Raw genomic sequence first — 21337 nt, 5'->3', positions numbered from 1 at the left:
TAACCTGGAAACTACAATAATCTCTCTAGATGCTGAAAAAGCATTTGACAGGGTGAACTGGAAATTCTTATTTGCAACATTAAGAAAATTGGGGTTTGGCTCATCGTTTATCGACTGGATAAAGATACTGTATAGCAATCCAAATGCATGCGTCAGGACAACTGATCAAACTTCTCACAGCTTCAGATTGCAGAGAGGCACCAGACAAGGCTGTCCACTCTCCCCCTCACTTTTTGCAATCTTTATTGAACCCTTAGCAGCTAGCATTAGACAAAACAAAGACATTAAAGGCATTAACTGTAGAAATATGGAGCATAAGACCAGTCTTTATGCTGATGATGTATTACTTTTCCTTCAAAATTCACAATCATCCATCTGTCAAACAATCGCACTCATCAATACATTCTCATCAATTTCTGAATATTCCATTAATTGGTCTAAAACCACCGTTCTACCCATCAACTGTTCCTTCCATAATACTCCTGACACTGCTTTACAGTCAGGAGATATTAGATACTTGGGAATAAACATCTCACCCAGACTGTCAGACCTTACAAAGCTAAATTATGTCCCTCTACTAAAAACAATTGAGGACGATCTCACATGGTGGAAATCTTTACCCATATCACTAATGGGAAGAGTTGCAACTATAAAAATGATGATTCTACCTAAAATCAATTATGTTTTCAATGATCCCCATTAAACCTCCCTCCACCTGGTTTAAATCGCTGGACTCTAATGTTACTAGATTTCTCTGGAAAGACAAACCACCACGGATTAGTCTAAAAACACTCCAGAAGTGTTGTAGGTGAGGGGCTAGTAGGATCCAAAGAGCAGACACTTTCTGAGTACAGAGAGAGGTTTATTGATTTTCCACAGATTCCTGTGAATTCTTCCAACGGAGCTTTCAGAGACTGGCAGACTGGCGGGCATCAGGAGGAAGGCAGGCAGGCAGGCAGGGGAGCAAGCGAACGAACAGGCAGGCAGGCTTTCTCTGGCAGGAGGAAGACAGGACAGGTTACAATCAGGGTCAAGCATAAGCAACGTGAGCTGAGGCCGAGAGCTGTTTTACCGCAGGGCAATCAACAATCTGGCGCTGGATAGCAGGCAGAGCTGGTCTTAAATAGGTGGTTCGTTGATTGCTGAGATGTGGATCAGCTGTGCCTCCAGTTGTCAGCTGACCGCGCCCACCAGGAAACAGGAATCACCACAAGAAGACTAAAGATAGCGGTGGCTTAGACTTGCCTAATTTCCAAAATTACTTTATAAGCAACAGACTACAATACATCTCTAAATGGCTTAAACCTAGCTATCTAGATGAACCATGGCTTAATATAGAAGAAGCTATGTGTGAGGATATGGCAATTTCAGACCTGCCATTTATCAGCACAGCTGTCAAACGCCAAAAATGTTTTAAAAGCATTAATATCAGCTCCTCACTAATGGCCTGGTGGGAATTTCTTAAACTAACCAAATCCTTGCTTATTCCATGCAAACTTACACCTATTTGGAACAATCCCGACATCCAGCAAAACCGGAAAATGATAAACTTCCCTCAGTGGAAGAATAAAGGAATAAAACTGTTAGAACATTTAATAGAAAACGGGAACTTTCTCCCTTTTGATACAATTACTTCACGATATGAAATCAGCAGCACAAAATTCTTAGAATACCACCAACTTAAATCTATTATAGGTAAGAAATACACCCCTGATCAATTAAACTTGCAGCTACCTATCAGGGCTGCAGAATTCTTAAATCTCAATGCCCCGAAACTGTTATCCAAAATATATAGATTACTATCAAAGCTAGACGATTCCATATGTCTCCCAACTTCTAAATGGGAAGCAGACTTATCCAGTAACTTTGACCAAAATGAATGGTCATAAATCTGTTCAGATACATTTACAATGACTAAGAATTCAAACATGCAACTAATACAATTTAAAATTCTGCATAGAACTCATTATACAGGACACAGGATGTTCAGGATGGGTCTGTCACAACCAAACATCTGTCCACACTGCACTGGCAACACGACTGACAGCTACTACCATGCTTTGTGGTCTTGCCCACCTGTCCAGGAATTCTGGTTTCAGGTATGTAAAGATCTGTCAGACTGGTTCAAATGTAACATCCCTACAAACCCCAAACTGGGCCTACTGGGTTACTTGGGTGAAATTAACATAGAATTTAATTCTGCAAACTTAATCCTCACCAGTTTATGTATCGCAAAGAAAACTATCCTTCTAAACTGGAAAAGCAAACAAAGTCTGTGTATCCAGCAGTTCAGAAATCTCTTATTAGATCACATCAGTGTCGAGATGATGTCTGCCTCCTCAAGAGATCAGTCGGCTGAACTTTATTCCCTCTGGTCCCCTGTGATCAGCTCCATCACTTAGTATGGGGGGAGAATGTGACCTTATTGCGCTCGGGGTTGGTGGCCGGTTGGGGTGCTCTGGGGGCTGTGGGTCTGTGGTGGGCTCCTGGGGGGGGATTTTGACTGCTCCATTGCTGGAGTGGCTAGGTTTCTAGCCCTACTGTGGACCTGGATGGGCCAGCGGCTGGAGTTGCCGCACAGCGGCGGGGCGGGGTCGCTGGCGGGGGATGGGTTGGCGGGCGTGACTCCGTAACGGGCGCCTGTGCCGCCGTGGGGTGGGCTGGGCGGGGTCCCGGGCTCCGGTGCCCGGGGTTGTCCCCTGTCTCTTGGGGGTGGGGGGTCGGCTTGTGCCGGGGGGGGGCTGGGCTGACCTGGACCTGCTGCTGCGGTGGCGGGCAGGTACGTGCTCTGGTGCCTGGTTGCGACCCTGGGACTTGTTGAGTGGGGGGTGTTTGATAGTGTGGATGGGATGTGAGTGTGTATGGAGGGATGTGTGTAGGGGGTGTGCGTTGAGAACTGGTGGCGGTACATAGGTATGTGGATGTGTGTGGGTGGGGAAGTGTGATGATGCGTGTGTGGGGGGGGTGTCGTGGTGTCTGTGGGGTGGGGTAGTGCCGTGTGTGTAGGGGAGTGGGGTGATGCGTGTATGTGGGGAGTGGCGGTGGTGCATGTATACGGGTGTGTGTGTGGGAGGTGAGGAGGGGGGAGGGGGGGCGTGCTGTCTGTGTGTGTGTGGGGGGGGGGGGCAGGGGTGTATGTATGGGGGAGTGGGTGGTGCATGTGTGTGGTAGGTTGGTGGATAAGTGTAGATATGATGGATGGGAGTGGGGGAGATTTGGATGTGACGTGGGGGTCAGGAGGAGGGTTTTAACGGTGGGCTGAACGGGTGGCTGGGTGGACCTGAATTGTTTTTTTTATGTTCTCTTTTCTGTTCTCTTTCTGCCCCTTTCCTGTCCTTTCCGGTCGGGTCCAGCAGCATAAACTCTGTAATACAAGCTATTATCCAAAACAAATTGAAAAATAAAATAAGAATCAAGAAATACAAGGGGATCATTACATCTACAAAAGTTCCCCTTGGCAAAATAAATTTGCTCAGCAGAACACAGCATCCAGAACATCAGTCTGCTTGCTTAAATGCTGGACAAGACACAAAAAAAAAAAAAAAAAAAGGAAAGAACCCGAAATCAGAAAGAGGCAAATAAAGTATTGTTTGGAACTCCGAGCCGAGTCCGCATGTGAATGCCACGCACTTAACGTCAACCTAACACTAATACGACCAGTTTAACTGGGAACAGATCGGTAACACGCCACGTTTAACTGGGAAAAGATCAGTAACACGCCCTGTTTAACTGGGAACAGATCGGTAACACGCCCCGTTTAACTGGGAACAGGTCAGTAACACGCCCTGTTTAACTGGGAACAGATCGGTAACACGCCCCGTTTAACTGGGAACAGGTCAGTAACACGCCCCAGTTAACTGGGAACAGGTCAGTAACACGCCCCGTTTAACTGGGAACAGGTCAGTAACACAACCCGTTTAACTGGGAACAGGTCAGTAACACAACCCGTTTAACTGGGAACAGGTCAGTAACACAACCCGTTTAACTGGGAACAGGTCAGTAACACAACCCGTTTAACTGGGAACAGGTCAGTAACACAACCCGTTTAACTGGGAACAGGTCAGTAACACAACCCGTTTAACTGGGAACAGGTCAGTAACACAACCCGTTTAACTGGGAACAGGTCAGTAACACAACCCAGTTAACTGGGAACAGATCAGTAACACGCCACGTTTAACTGGGAACAGATCAGTAATACAACCCAGTTAACTGGGAACAGGTCAGTAACACGCCACGTTTAACTGGGAACAGGTCAGTAACACGCCCCGTTTAACTGGGAAAAGGTCAGTAACACGCCCTGTTTAACTGGGAACAGATCAGTAACACAACCCAGTTAACTGGGAACAGGTCAGTAACACAACCCGTTTAACTGGGAACAGATCAGTAACACAACCCGTTTAACTGGGAACAGGTCAGTAACACAACCCGTTTAACTGGGAACAGGTCAGTAACACAACCCGTTTAACTGGGAACAGGTCAGTAACACGCCCCGTTTAACTGGGAACAGGTCAGTAACACAACCCGTTTAACTGGGAACAGATCAGTAACACAACCCAGTTAACTGGGAACAGGTCAGTAACACAACCCGTTTAACTGGGAACAGGTCAGTAACACAACCCGTTTAACTGGGAACAGGTCAGTAACACAACCCGTTTGAACAGGTCAGTAACACAACCCGTTTAACTGGGAACAGGTCAGTAACACGCCCCGTTTAACTGGGAACAGGTCAGTAACACAACCCGTTTAACTGGGAACAGATCAGTAACACGCCACGTTTAACTGGGAACAGATCAGTAACACAACCCAGTTAACTGGGAACAGGTCAGTAACACGCCCCGTTTAACTGGGAACAGGTCAGTAACACGCCCCGTTTAACTGGGAACAGATCAGTAACACGCCACGTTTAACTGGGAACAGATCAGTAACACAACCCAGTTAACTGGGAACAGGTCAGTAACACGCCCCGTTTAACTGGGAACAGGTCAGTAACATGCCCCGTTTAACTGGGAACAGGTCAGTAACACAACCCAGTTAACTGGGAACAGGTCAGTAACACGCCCCGTTTAACTGGGAACAGGTCGGTAACCCGCCCCGTTTAACTGGGAACAGGTCGGTAACCCGCCCCGTTTAACTGGGAACAGGTCAGTAACACAACCCGTTTAACTGGGAACAGGTCAGTAACACAACCCGTTTAACTGGGAACAGGTCAGTAACACGCCCCGTTTAACTAGGAACAGGTCGGTAACACGCCCCGTTTAACTGGGAACAGGTCGGTAACACAACCCGTTTAACTGGGAACAGGTCGGTAACACAACCCGTTTAACTGGGAACAGGTCGGTAACCCGCCCCGTTTAACTAGGAACAGGTCAGTAACACAACCCGTTTAACTGGGAACAGGTCAGTAACACAACCCGTTTAACTGGGAACAGGTCAGTAACACGCCCCGTTTAACTAGGAACAGGTCGGTAACACGCCCCGTTTAACTGGGAACAGGTCGGTAACACAACCCGTTTAACTGGGAACAGGTCGGTAACCCGCCCCGTTTAACTGGGAACAGGTCGGTAACCCGCCCCGTTTAACTGGGAACAGGTCAGTAACCCGCCCCGTTTAACTAGGAACAGGTCGGTAACACGCCCCGTTTAACTGGGAACAGGTCGGTAACACAACCCGTTTAACTGGGAACAGGTCGGTAACCCGCCCCGTTTAACTGGGAACAGGTCAGTAACCCGCCCCGTTTAACTAGGAACAGGTCGGTAACACGCCCCGTTTAACTGGGAACAGGTCGGTAACACAACCCGTTTAACTGGGAACAGGTCAGTAACACAACCCGTTTAACTGGGAACAGGTCAGTAACACAACCCGTTTAACTGGGAACAGGTCAGTAACACGCCCCGTTTAACTAGGAACAGGTCGGTAACCCGCCCCGTTTAACTGGGAACAGGTCAGTAACACGCCCCGTTTAACTGGGAACAGGTCAGTAACACGCCCCGTTTAACTGGGAACAGGTCAGTAACACAACCCGTTTAACTGGGAACAGGTCAGTAACACGCCCCGTTTAACTAGGAACAGGTCGGTAACCCGCCCCGTTTAACTGGGAACAGGTCAGTAACACAACCCGTTTAACTGGGAACAGGTCAGTAACACGCCCCGTTTAACTAGGAACAGGTCGGTAACACGCCCCGTTTAACTGGGAACAGGTCGGTAACACAACCCGTTTAACTGGGAACAGGTCGGTAACCCGCCCCGTTTAACTGGGAACAGGTCGGTAACCCGCCCCGTTTAACTGGGAACAGGTCGGTAACCCGCCCCGTTTAACTGGGAACAGGTCGGTAACAGCTTCAGAGAGGCAGAGTCTCTCAGATGGAAAGATAGACAGAACTTCACCAATCTGAGAGACACTGGAAAAAGTTCAGAAAAAGCTTGTAAGACTCTGAAGATCCACCATTTACAGTGCAGACTAATTATAAAAAGATTCTGAGAAACAGGAGGAATCTGTCTTTACTAAGGGAAAAAGAGTGTTAAACCTGATCTATCCCTTTAGTCCTGCTGCTACAGGCTGAGGGAGATGTCCCATGATGCACTGGGCTCCTCTCTGTTCTCTTTACTTTCCACGCAGAATAATCTGATGTTGTTTTCATTCATTTGTGTCTTTTCTTTTTACCCAGCAGGATCCTGGATCAGAGTTCTGCTGCATGTTGACCCTCTTTCCTGTCCTGTCAACCCCCAAGCGGTCCAGGAAGATGGACCTCCATCTTGGTTCTGATGGAGGTTTTTCTCTCCATGTTTCCTTTGGTCTAGATGCAGGTTTGAATCAAAGCAGCCTGCTGAAGAGACTGAGGTCTTTTGGAGAACAGGAGGCAAAACTGAAGACCTTTTTTTACACAGTAGCTGCATCAGCAATTTTGACAAAGTCATCTGATGGAGCAGATAAAAACACTGAACAAAGTGATGAAGAGCCACATCTGGACTGGGACCTGGCAGAGTTAGTGGGAGAAACGTAGGTAAGGCGTGAGCTGCCATCCACGTTGGAGAACAGCTCCCTCACTAGAGGACAGCAGGTTCAGGTCAGTACTCACGTTTTGGTGTCCACAGGCAAAAAACTGGGAACCAGAGTATCCAACTTGAGCTGTTTTTTGGGGACTCATCTGTTGATATCCTAATCTCACCGATCCAACTCTAGGAAGGTGGAGCTTGACACACTGCGTTTCTCTGACTGGTGGAAGGAATCACCACTTCCTGTGTGACTCGTTAGGAACAAAGCAGGAACGTCTCCACGGTTAAATGTCTGATTTATTGTTGTTTAAATCAGCGACAAGACGAAAGAGTGGCCACCCTTCTCCGCTCTGTCCACAACCTTCTGTTTCAAAGAGTTAAACTATTCCTTTTAACCCGGAACTGCATCTTCTGGGTCGCATGAACCTCAAATAGCAAATATTTCCACAAGCATGTTTGCTGTTGTCGTAGTTGCTTTGGTGTCTGCATCCAGTCATTCCACCCAGCTTATACATACAGCTCATACAAGTTCCCGTTCCTCAGACTAAAGGAAAACCTTCTGGGATGGCTGCTCTCCAAACTGACAACGATCTCCTCCCTCTCCTCCTGCTACCCGACACAGACCTGAACACTGAACGGTGGACTTATCCAGACATCTAAACGTCATTGCTCAGCTTTCTATATTTGCTCTCCAGTCACACAAAAGGCAGCATAAAATAGCTTGCAGGAGACACGATGTGACCACAGAGATACAAGATAAAAAAAGAAATCCACATTGTCATGCGAAGCATACACAGTTTTTTATATATATATATATATATATATATATGTGTGTGTGTGTGTGTGTGTGTATATGTGTATGTATTTATAAATAAATGTGTGTGTGTGTGTGTGTGTATTTATAAATAAATGTGTGTGTGTGTGTGTGTGTGTGTATTTATAAATAAATGTGTGTGTGTGTGTGTATTTATAAATAAATGTGTGTGTGTGCGTATTTATAAATAAATGTGTGTGTGTGTGTGTATTTATAAATAAATGTGTGTGTGTGTGTGTATTTATAAATAAATGTGTGTGTGTGTGTGTATTTATAAATAAATGTGTGTGTGTATATACCTGTGGGAACAAAATATGAAAATAAAATAGTACGAAAAAGTAGAAAAAGGAAGAATTTCCACAGAAACACAGCTGATGTTAGAGCAGCACAGAGACAGAAAACATGGAATCTGTTTCAGATGAAGAAAACCAGAACTTACATTCGGGATGCTGTTGCGTTCGCCCACTCCTCCCATGGAAATGGCATCGTAGGACGTCTGGAGGAAACACATTCAGGTTCATGTAAAGCTCCACATGCTGCACGAACACAAGCAGTTTTAACTTCCCAAGTTAGGTTTTAACCACATTCATCACCACCAGCCAAGATACATCCATTTAGTCCTTTGGACCAAAACTGAGACATCTACGATAAGATTAGAAGTCGGAAGGAACAATTCTCTCCAGTTCTGTTGCAGCACAATCAGGACCAGCATCTTGGTGGTGTTGCTTTCCACCTGCTGTTGCAGTCTTTCAAGATGAGAGGTGTTCGTGTAGGTAATTGTAAATATTAAGAACCATGTTCGGCAGGTGGGTTTGGACGTTTGTGGAGGGAAATTCTGTTGAGAGAACAGATCCAGTGGTTTTGTGTGCAGCGGTTTTAGGAAGACTGGCAACAAAATGAAATCTGTCTCGACTGCGACTTGTTCTTGATTTAATGAAATGAAAGAAAAATCCTTTATTTTCCACTTTAAGGAAAAGGATCTACAACATCCTGCAACATCTTAAATTACCTAATATTTTGTACTTAATCAAAAATCTGACAAAACTTTTTCGTAGACTTTTGTATTTTAATGAACAGAACAGCAGAAACGACACGAATGCTGATCTGCTGGAACGTGTCGGTACTAAAGGCCTACTAACACTGAGCGCAGAGGACGGATACGCAGACGGACAGCTTTGTCTGTCTTCTGTTCCTGTTACGTGTGTAATTTGGTTTCTGTTCAAGGGTTCTACTCAGTATTGTGTCTTCGCTAAGAATAAATCCAGAATATGAAGAATTTGGTAACTTTCACAAGTGAAATGTTCGTAACAAATTTGTAAGAATGGTTGGTGAATGAGACCCAAACACCCTGAGAATACTGGTAGAGCATCGGAGTCCAGCTCTGGTCCTCGAGGGCCACACACCTGCAGGTTTTCCATGTCTCCCTGATCCAACACACCTGACTCAAACTAATCAGTCATTGTGCAGAACTTCATTGGCTGTTGGATCCATTCAGTGGAAGGCTAGTTTTCCAAGATCCAAATCCTGCTTCCGGTCAGTTTTCTGGGTCTGTTCTCATTCTCTGGTGTTACTGGGCTGGATCGGCCAACAGACCACCTGATCTGAACCCCGTAGAGAACCTGTGGGGTGTTGTCAGGAGGAAGATGAGAGACACCAGACCCAACTATGTAGATGACCTGAAGGCTGCTATCAAAGCAACCTGGGCTTCCATTCCACCTGAGCAGCGCCACACGCTGGTTGCTTCCATTGCCACGCCGCGTTCATGCAGTAATTCATGCAAAAGGAGCCCAACCAGGTACTGAGTGCAGGGAAATGAACATACTGTTCAGAAGCCTGACATTTCTGTTGAAAACATCCTGTTTTTCATTGATCTCATGTAATATTCTAATTTTCTGAGACATTATGGGTTTTCATATCTATAAGTCACAATCATCAAGATGTCAAGATATAAATGTTTGAAATGTTTCACTCTATGTGGAATAAATCTATATAAGATCTGGGTTTCAGATATTTTTCTATAATATTCTATAATATTCTAATTTTCTGAGGTGTACCTGTAGACTGTCTCCATGTTTCCACACGTCTTCCTGCTACTATCTACCTGCTGTCCTCACTGCAGCACCTCCACCTCAGCTGCATCCCAAACGTCTTCTTGGCTTTATTCCAGCCATAGAGGATCATTATTTTCCTGCTTTTCTCATCACTTGTTGATCTTTGGCTGCTCCTGATTGGACGTTACCGTCAGTTTAAGCTCTCTGATTGGTGGAAAGTCTGACAGGAAGTGTCTTCATCATCATGTCCAGGTGAAAATAGAGGTCTCTTAGCAACATGGTAGTGATGGTGATGAAGATGTGATAAATAATGGTGGATTTACCATCTAGAGTCTCTGAATAAACACTACATGTTGTGTCTGGATTGTAAACTGAAAACCTCCTGCTGGAAAACTTCTGTAGAAGATATCCAACACAGTTCCACACTGCCGTTCCTGAGACACTGATGATGACATAAGTAACGGGTCTCTGGGATGCTGGAGAGCTAGAGGTGTTTTAATTAAATGTGACTGATTACAAGCCACTGAAGAAGTCGTGTTAAGGAGTCACAAGACAAAAAGACCAGCAAACGACTCTGCACTCTCCCAAAGAGCCTCCAGAAACTACCTTCTCAAAGATCCCTGAGTCGTGGTTCTTTATCTTGGCCTTGAAGCTGGAGGAGTGTTTGGGAAAGTCAGTCAGCTCAGCGGTGTCTCTGCTGATGTCACATGACACCTGGCGGCTAGCAGGTCGAGAGCTCAGACTGGACAAATCAGCCTCGGTGTCAGTCAAACCCTGCAGAGAAAAACATCAACGCTGTCCAACCTGTTGTCTCAGATCTGTTTTACGTGACAACAGGCATGTTTTGAAGCTCACCGATTCGCTGTCAGAGGCAGAGGAGAGGCGGGACTTGGCGGTGCTCTGGCGCCGGTACTGGCTGCTGATGTCAGAACTCTGGCTGGTCACCGTGGAGCGGCGCGTGGACATGAAGCTGCTGCTGGTCGAACGCAGGTCATGAGGATGGACGCAGAGCAGAGTGCCAAGACATGGGATGTATTTGGCCAATGCCAACCTGCAGAGAAAAGTCCATCAGGCATGTGGAAGTCGTGATGTGGTGTAGATGTTAAAGCTCGTCATCTTTCACCACCTGCATGACATCATGAGGAGGGAGGAGCCTGTGAGGCATCCTTTCAGACTTGACTCGCTGTTGAACAGAGAATCAGCTGAATGGAGTCACACTTCGAGTTGAAATATCGACATGAAACTGCCAAGACAGTCAGCTTACCTGTATAAAATCTGCATATTCAAGGTCTTATCAATTAAAGTCATGAAGCCTCGCTGTGCCCAGGCTGTTTCTAAAACTACAAACATTTTTATTAATTTTTATAAGTGAATTTTTAATAAAAGAGAAATTAAAAGACTTAATAAGGATGTATTTGGTCATTTTTAACACATTTGGAATGTAGTGTACGTAAGCATGAATGTAAAAGATCCAAATGAAGAGATTTAAGTGTTTTACAGTTAAATTAGGAAGACATAACCTCGTAAAAAGTTATTTAGAGTGACTATGACCATAAAATGATTGTTTTTCAATAATTTTAAAAAGAATATTTTTAAAAAATGATACTAGTATCAGTATCATTTTACTGATATCAGTAACTTTACTGGTCTTTACTGATATCATTTTACTAGTATCAGTAGTTAAATTGACAGTTTAAGGAATAGAGACGTGTGAGCTCTTCAATTTTTTGTGAACCATGATTTTATACATGTTTTTTTTATATTGGCAGGATCTCACTTGTAATGCAGGTACTATACCAAATATTTTCTCCAAAACCAATAAAACTTATTTAAATGTGCAAACATAGTTTCCACATAACCATGAAGTACCACTGATTAATATTTTATCTATTTTTAATTTAGTACAGTTATTACCTAGCATTGGCGACTCCACATGACAGATCATCACCCCAAATGATGAGAAAACTGCAGGTAGTTTTACAAATGTCAACAATACAGTTTAGACCAAAGAAAACTGAACAAAGTTTTTATTCAAATAACATTTCAGCAGTTCAGCCTTTCAAATCAAATCAAATTCACGTTATTTATCCGTTAGGAACTTCATTTGCGGGTAGAGCACAACCATGACAAATAAAATAAAAAGACATGTCCACACACACAACTCAACATGTCAGTTAATAAATAAGTTAAAAACAACAATTGACACCAATATGCCATACAGAGTCATAAATATAACAGTCTGCAATAGCCATCAAGCATTTAACAGACGGATAGAGGTGGGAAGGAAGGTGGAAGTGGCCCTCTTTGTTCTCAGAGGGAGAGACCTGTACCTGCGCCCTGAAGGTAACAGGGTGTAGTGAGAGTGCAGGGTGTGCGAGGGGTCAGTGGAGATCTGGGTGCCTTTTCTCAAGACTCTGGTGTTATAGATGGTACTGAGTGACTGCTGCTCCTGACCTATGATTTTACTACTGATTTTAACAATCTTATTGAGCATGTTGTGATAAGTGAGAGTGAGTAAACCAAACCAGGCAGTGATGTTGAATGTGAGAATGGATTCAATGAAACATTTATAGAAGGCAGTGAGAATGGACTGGTGAACCTGAAGTTTGCGGAGCTTACGGAGAAAGAAGAGGCGCTGTTGACATTTTGAAAAGATCTGTTCAGTGTTGAGTTGGAATGTGAGTTTATGGTCAATTATGGAGCCAAGATATTTGTATGAATGAACCTTTTCAATTATTTCATAGTTTACTGTGAGTGAGGAGGTGGAACACTGGCCATGGTGGAAATAAATGACCATTTCTTTGGTCTTGGATACATTTAGATCCAGACAGTTGTCCTTAATTATTATTACAAAAAACATCTAAAATTTTGAAGTGCAACACATTAAGCATCCGGAACTCACATTGGACGTGATTGAATAATCTCAGTCAAGAAAATTGTGTGGTATAAGATTTCACATATGATTGCACAAATGAAACTTTGCCCTCTTGCTTTTTTCTCTGGTAACTGAAGCAACAGAGCTGTCCATCATGACAGGATAAACATTTTATAGCTGTGCTGTTTCTCTCCTACTTTCTCCCGAGTGGACTACTCATTTAAGTTCAAAATATTACCATCCATCCATCTTCTGCAGCTTATCCGGAGTCAGGTTGCGAGGGCAGCAGCCCGGACTTCTCTCTCCCCAGCCACACTTGCCAACTCTGCAGCCGAGAGATATAATCCCTCCAGCGTGTCCTGGGTCTTCCCCGGGGTCTCCTCCCAGAGGGACGTGCCTGGAACACCTCACCAGGGAGGTCCAGGAGGCATCCTGACCAGATGTCCGAGCCACCTCAACTGGTTCCTCTCGATGCGGAGGAGCAGCGGCTCTACTCTGATCTCCTCCTGGATGACCGAGCTCCTCACCCTATCTCTAAGGGAGAGCCCGGCCACCCTGCGGAGGAAACCCATTTCAGCCGTCTGTATACGAGATCTCCTTCTTTCAGTCACGACCCACAGCTCATGACCATAGGTGAGGGTAGGAACGTAGATCGACTGGTAAATGGAGAGCTTTGCCTTCTGGCTCAGCTCCTTCTTCACCACGACAGACCGGCGCAGAGCCTGCATTACTGCAGACGCCACACCGATCCGTCTGTCCATCTCACGCTCCATCCTTCCCTCACTCCTGGACATGATCCTGACATATAGAGTCCTCCACTCGGAGCAGGACCTCTTCTGACCTCAAGAGGACACTTTTCCTGCTGAGGACCATGGTCTCAGATTTGGAGGTGCTGATTCTTATCCCAGCCGCTTCACACGGGGCTGTCAATCGCTCAAGTGAGAGCTGGAGATCACGACCAGATGAAGCCAACAGGACCACGTCATCCGCAAAAAGCAGGGACCCAATCCTGAGGCCACCAAGCCGGATCCCCTCAACACCTCGGCTGCACCTAGAAATTCTATCCACATAAGTTATGAACAGAATCGGTGATAAAGGGCAGCCTTGGCGGAGTCCAACCCTCACCGGAAACGAATCCGACTTACTGCCGGCAATGCGGACCAAGCTCTGACACCTGTCATACAGGGACCGGACAGCTTGTACAAGGGGGTCCGGTACCTCATACTTCCAAAGTACCCTGCACAGGAGTACCACAGTAAAACACCTTCTCTAGGTCCACAAAGCACATGTAGACTGGTTGGGCAAACTTGTATGCCCCCTCCAGGAACCTGAAGAGGGTGTACACTCTGGACAACTGTTCCACGGCCAGGACGAAAACTGCACTGATCCTCCTCAATTTAGGATTCAAATATCAAATGGACCCTCCTCTCCAGGACCTCTGAATAGATTTTACCAGTGTGGCTGAGGAGTTTGATACCCCTGTAGTTGAAGCACACCCTCCGGTCCCCCTTCTTGAAAAGGGGGACCACCACCCTATCCTGCCAGTCCAGAGGCACTGTCCCCAATGTCCATGCTGCAGAGGCGTGTCAGCCAGGACAGCCCCACATCATCCAGAGTCTTAAGAAACTCTGGGCCTATTTCCTTGGTAGTAAGTATTCTTTACACTGACCCACAATGTCCTGAGTTGAGGTCAGCAGTCCCCCATTCCCACTCTACATAGTACTAATATGGCTTCTCCCTCCTGAGTCACCGGATGGTGGACCAGAATCTCTTCAAAGCCATCTGGAAGTCGTTGTCCATGGCCTCGCCAAACTGCTTTCATGCCCAAGTTTTTGCATCAGTGACCGATGAAGCTGCATTCCACTTGGCCTGCTGATACGTATCAGTGGCTCCAGTGTCCCACAAGTTACGAAGGCCCTGTCGGACTACTTTCTCTACTTGTCGGCATCATTCACTGCAGGTGTCTACCAACGAGTTCTGGGATTACCACCAAGATAAGCACTGTCTTTCTGTATCGAGCTGTCGTTGCTTGCTAATGGTACTATCTAGAAAATAGGTTAAACTAGTTACACATGATTAATACATGTATAAATACCTAAATGGAATGTCATGCCATACATTTTATTTTACATTTCTCTTATAAGATTGTACAATAATTAAAAATAAATATTTACACAGTATTACTCATTATTAGACAGTTATGCTTAAACAACAAACTTTATGTTTATAAATCATGTTTAAATGATAATTATACACAAACTATGAATACAAGAAATAAATTTATCATTTAAAACACTCAGCAGTGGATATCCCACACGATACTCCGTTGCCCCACATGATGTTTTCAACCATACTTACATATTACAGGCAAACATTTAGCTACAGAACCCAAGCTAGGCCCTTTTTAAGACACGTCACGATCAAATTTATCATTAAATATAAATTTTCTGAAACAACATGTTATTATCAGATTAATGATGGTCGCCACACATGATATCCAAAAGTGACTGGAACATATCAGCAGTTAAAAAACAGATGTATTTACCAATAAGAGAGGGACTTACTAACCTCCCAGATGCTCTTCTGAGCTTGTCAGAAGCGTTTAAGTGATGCAGGATCCTGTCCTTGAGGTGGTTTCAAAATAAAAGTCTAAAAATAATGTTTTTTTTATGGTTGCCCCAGATAATAATTCCAAAAATGAACATGTTCGGACAAAATTCATTTGTATTTTATGATGAAAATGTTTGTGCAATGTTTGTGTTTCATAATTTTGGAAATGATGCAAAACATGCAAGAAATGATGCCAAATAGGGCAAGCTGTATATTTAATGCAATTTAATGTGATTGTAAACCAGTTACCCAAATATAAGTCAAGGCTGGTCCGTCGCCCTACATGATGTTTCGATACTTTAGAAAGCCGAAAAATGACCAATAACTAAATGAGTGGAAGAAATTAAATGGGTCTGGATATGGGGAAAGCATGTTCTCTTTTTATGTATTTTGGAGGTTTTTTTAATAGAAAAAATTGAATTGGACAGAAAACGTAGGTGTCAAGTCATTGACCCATAGATATCAAATGATATAAATATAAGAATTCAAATTTAATATGTAGAACAGAGCATTTATATGCCAACTACAAGCAGCCTGACGTTCTGGGTCAGATGATGTAAAAGTAGGGTTTCATGTGGTTTCAAGGGTTGCATGTGGAGATGGATGAGTGTTGAATTAACCAAATATGGGACCTTGTCGGAACAAAGGTCCAGATAATCTTCAAGAACTGCTCTGAAACTCATACAGCTAGATCTTTTTCTACAGCAGCCGGCGTGACCAAACCATCACAAATGGTATACTAAGGCTAGAAGATCAAAAGCTGCAGAAGAGACGGGACTATCTGATGTCCAACACACACAACGAACTGGAAATGATGAAAGGAAAACCTGGATCAGATATACAGAGGGACTGGTAACCAGACCAGAAGCTGGGATCAGGAAGTAAAGCAAACTGAATACCCAGGAGGGAAAACCTTTCAAAGTAAAAAAGAAAACAAGCCAGAACTTAAAAACTTAATAGGCAGCAATAGAACAAAAATCCCAGATCATGACACTGGTGGAGCAACGTGGAAAGGTACAGCAGACTCCTGAAAGGACGCGGTGCCAGGTATGGAGATGCTGGAAATAAAAAAATGAACAAAAACCCTGACACTGGCGGCGTGTGCCGGAGTAGAGGCGTGATCTGAGCCAGCTGGGTCTTTTCAGGTCAAAGTGGTCGATGTTGTAAATAGTCTTGCAGAACTCTTACATTTATCATGTCTGTGTTCAGGTTGATATTCAGGCTGCACAAATGAAAGTTTACATCTTGACTTTGTGATAACAAGACTGCAATTGCTGCTTTTAGATTCATTTTGTAAAACATTATTTTAACATAATTAATGTTGTTTCTGCTTTGTACTTGATTGCAGTTTAAATGATGTCTGGTTGGCGTTCTAGAGTTAAACAGACCTTGTTGATGCCGTGATTCACCCTCCAAGCCAACATCATCTGGCTGTGAGAGCTCAGTTTTTACAGCTGTGTACTTGTTTGGTTTGGCTCAACTATCATGTTTACATATATTATAGTAGCTCTGTTTTAGTCCAACTAATACAACAGCTGATATGTTTTTCGTGCATCGAGTGAACATGCTGATAAATGTCTGCACACTTTGTTTTAGAGGGACAAGGGAGCATGCAAGTGTGAAAATTGAGCTGATATTTTTTTTATTTACTACCTGATGCAAACTTTTGTTGTTTCAGTCTGTATTTACTTCTTTATTCAGTGTTAACACTTAAAATTGACAGTGCATTGAAATTCTGTTTCCATTTTCCTACTTTAAATTCTCCATCAGTGTCAGGTTTCTTGTGATAAGTCGTCATGTTTTAGTGAGGGTTTAATTCTGTCCAGTCCAGTTAGCATTCCGGTCATATGAGAGGCGATTATTTCAGCTTAAGTGTTAGAGTGCTTAACGGCGGAGCTTGATGGATTGCATAGCTTCCATGGTTTGCTGAGCTCCGATCACGCCAAAAACTAGGGAACTATATATATATATATATATATATATATATATATATATATATATATATATATATATATATATATACATATATATATATATATATATATATATACATATACATATAATATATATATATAAGCCATCTCAAGTTAGTTAGTGTTTCAATTATCAAGTCAAAGTCAATTGTTCCTTGTGTTTTATGAAGGTGCACATTTAGTTCGTATTGGGAAGGGCAACAAGAAAGTGCGAAGGCTCACTCATACTCCAGCACCCCTGTGTTCTGAGCGAGCACAGCCTGTATGTTTATGAAAAAATACCTTCATTTACGTGCTTAGATGTAGAACTAAGTGTCTCTGTGTTTTTTATTACTGCTCTGTAAAAATACGCTAATTCTGTTGCATTGTAAGCTACATGTTAGTGCACTAGCCGGCTAGCTTGTTAGTCTTGCATGCGTGTTCATTTAGTGTATACTAACGAGTTATGTCATCACATGTGGGTCATTTTATTTCACAAACAAAATAGCAAATGCTCTTCTAAGCTATGTTTATTCAGTTTATTCTTGTTTGCAGTTTTACTCTGGCCAATGGTACAATAAACATTTGCTAAGGATCAACACTTGTCATCATTGGAGGAATTATCTATCTGTGTAGCCAAAGGAAATGGACAGAATAATATATATATATATATATATATATATATATATATATATATATATATATATATATATATATATATATATATATATAATTAAATATGTGTTGTGTTGTGCTGTGTTATTTCACTGTCCTTGCTCCAATCCTCCTCTAAACTCCATCAACTTCTCTCTCTCGTGGGGCTGTGGGTGAAGGGGCGTTGAGATGTTTCCATGGCAAAGCTGCGTCAAGTCACTCCCCTGCAGCTGAAGAGGTGTTCATCCTGGTTGCCACCGTCACCTTGACTCAGCATCGGTTCAGATCTTGCACTGTCTCCTCTGCTGACCCATAGATCTTCAATCCAGAATCCCAGTACACTTGCATTTTTGGGTAAGGGGTCTGGGCGCCTGTTGTATTTATAGTTCCATCCGCTCCAGTAGGTGAGAGGTGCTTTTTAAGCAGCTCATTTACAAAGTCAATAAAAGAAGTCCCTTCTTTTTCTTCTGGAATGCCATAGATTCTCATGTTGTTTCTTCTGGAGCGGCTCTCCAAATCAACCATTTTGTCCTGCATCTCTGTATTCTCTTTCACCATTGCCAACAGGGTGTCTTTCATCACTGAGCAGGCCGACTTCAGGTCAGGTCTCCGTGTTTGTGCTTCTGAGATATTGGCACTTTGACTTTGAAGTTCTCTCCTTTAAAATCAGCGAGGTGTCATCTCATGTCTTGCTTAAGATCTTTGGAGAGTGATGAGAGTGCATCAAGTAGGATATCTATGTTAGCAATAGCTCTGAGGTTTCTTCCAGCATGGTTTCATCCTCTCTGTACTTCCTTTTGTTTCCAGGGTTTTACTCACTGATTTTATATTCTTCTGACTCTTCTGCTGTTTCCCTTATGGTCTTGCACCACTTAATAAGTTTTAAAGTTATTTAGATTAATCGGAGGGACTTTTTTCTCGACCGAATGTTTGGAGCTTGCCGCTGTGCGGCCATCTTGTTTGGCCGCCTAGTTTTCTATTTTTATCTCTTTTCAGCAAAGTGAGTTTGGAACTTGATCAGTAAAGAACAGAACCTGTCATCAAGTCGTTTGAAGCTGAAATAATAAATTAATCAACAAATACCAGTTTTTGTAACAAGCTGTAATTAGTTGTTTTAACTGTTTTTTCATTATTTATGCTCAGCTCACACTGGGACAATTACAGTGAATATTTAAAAAATCCCTCAAAAATCAACAACTTAAACTTGATTTCATGAATTTTAGAAGTGAAAATGTTAATTTTCTGACATTTGTGTTTCATGTGTGAATATTTACTGACAGATTGGAGTCAGATACCACAATGACCATTTTTAAATAATTGCTGATGAAAAACACTGAGAAAGAAGAAAACAGCAAGAATTGCTACTGATACAGCCACCATCCTTTGTTGGATAGAGAATATGCGAAAGGTTCAAACAAAAAGAGAAACACTAGAGCACAAAGACATTAAAAATACATTTTCTTTTAACACACAGCAGATCAAGGAGTGTTTGTAAGAGTTGAGGTCTTACCTGTACTTTGGGTGTGTGATGGCGTAGATGATGGGGTTATGGATGGCTGAGGCCTTGGCAATGACGGCGGGGACAGAGTTCATGTAGGGAGTCAACATGTCAGCGTACCTGCAGCAAGAAACACAGGAAGAACCAGAACCAGCTCAAGATGCAGCGTCTCATTTATAAAGATTGCTGACTTTGTATACTGAAAGTGTACATAAGCCCAAATGCTGGAAATGACATGTGCCAAAGAGAATTTAACCTGCATTTCCACAACATGGAAGCTCCTGTCAGGCATCATAGCAGCTAAGGTAAGTGGGCACATGGATCAATACATGGCGGAGACACAGAAAGGCATTGGCAAATGAAGCAGAGGAGCCAAACACCAGCTGCTGGTTGACAGAACAGTCGCCAGAGACTGCAAAACCAGACAGACAAACCTGTGCACCACCTGGATTGACTACCGGAAAGCCTATGACTCAATGCCACACACATGGATCCTGGAATGTCTGAAGCTGTACAAGACCAACGGCAACATAAGCCACCATCATGGCAAACTCAATGAGGCTGTGGCAGACCACCCTGGATGATTTGCCCTGGGCATCTGGATTTGATGCCCAGGGCAAGTACCTGGGGATCAAATGTGGCATATATCAAGGAGATGCCCTGTCCCCGCTGCTGTTCTGTATCGGCCTGAACCCCCTCAGCCAATTAATCATCAAGACTCGCAATTGCTACCAACTCAGGAATGGGGCATCAGTCACCTCCTCTACATGGATGACATTAAGTTGTATGCTAAGAAAGAGCCAGACATCGACTCACTGATTCACACCACCAGGATCTACAGCAGGGACATCGGAATGTCATTCTGACTAGACAAATGTAGCCAAATGGAAACATAGAGAAGGAAGGTCGTCCACACGGAGGATAATGCACTTCGGGAGGGTGGGATAGCAGATGTGTAGGAGAGTTACAAGTATGTTGGCATGCAACAAGCAAATGGCAACCATGAAGAGGCCACAAGGAAAGCTGCCACAACCAAATACCTGCAACAAGTAAAGCAAGTACTGAGAAGTCAGCTCCATGGCAAGAACAAGATCCGGGCAGTTAACAGCTACACCCTGCCAATGATCAGATACCCTGCTGGGACAATAAGCTGGCCAAAAAAGTGTGGTCAGACCCTAGATGTTAAAACACAGCTGTTCACCATACATGTAGGGTTTGAGTCCAAGTCTGGTGCAAAGCAACTATATGCTAAGCACAAAGAGAGAGTACGAGGACTAGTGAGCATCAGGGCTACTATCCAAGATGAGACATCCAAGCTCCATGTAAACATTAGAAAGATGTCCCCAATGAATGTAGCACTTAGTCTCAAACACTGGAAACTGGAGATAAATGAAATGGACAAACCATTGTGAAAGGAAAACCCCCAACATGGGAAGTGGCCGGTATGAACAATACCTACAAGTGGCTAGAGATGGCTGGACTGAAGATTAGCACAGAGGCACTCATCATGGCGGCACAGGAGCAAGCTTTGGATACTAGGTACTGTACCATTGAGGCTCAGATTTACCATACCTGTCAGGACTTCAGGTGCAGATTCTGCAAAGAAAGCCCTGCAACAATCCAGCAACTCACAGCAGGGTGGAAGATACTGGCAGGCAAAGAATACATGGAACGCTATAAGCAAGTAGCCGGATTTAGTAAGAGCCACATTTAGTAAGATCCCAGTTCAGCCATGTGCGTAATTACACATGCAGACTGTTTGCACATCCTTTTGAAATGTGATGAATACAGGGGCAGTTTCTATGAGTAAAAATTACTCTCCGGCAGAGAATAATTTTTCTCTTGTGTTCTCTTGACAGAACACATTATGGGTGCTAAATGAATATTTAG

At 43.6% G+C, this 21337-nt stretch overlaps 1 protein-coding gene across 1 annotated transcript in view; it reads right to left on the bottom strand.

The window, feature by feature from the left end:
- LOC306762817 (melanopsin-A-like) overlaps positions 1-21337 on the bottom strand; it is a gene marked incomplete at its 3' end in the record, with an annotated part of 64043 nt that overhangs the window by 4398 nt on the left and 38308 nt on the right. Inside the window, exons 7-10 of the mRNA XM_079249440.1 lie at positions 19460-19567; positions 10714-10909; positions 10465-10632; positions 8247-8303 (exon numbers count right to left, since the gene is read on the bottom strand). Of these exons, the coding sequence (XP_079105566.1) occupies positions 8247-8303; positions 10465-10632; positions 10714-10909; positions 19460-19567 (529 nt within the window). The remainder of the gene's footprint in view (positions 1-8246; positions 8304-10464; positions 10633-10713; positions 10910-19459; positions 19568-21337) is intronic.

The sequence above is a fragment of the Telmatherina bonti genome (assembly GCF_933228915.1).
Source record: "Telmatherina bonti genome assembly, chromosome: 11".
NCBI lineage: Eukaryota > Metazoa > Chordata > Actinopteri > Atheriniformes > Telmatherinidae > Telmatherina > Telmatherina bonti.
The sequence above is the reverse complement of the archived record's forward strand: the minus strand, read 5'-3'. Positions and strand labels throughout refer to the sequence as shown.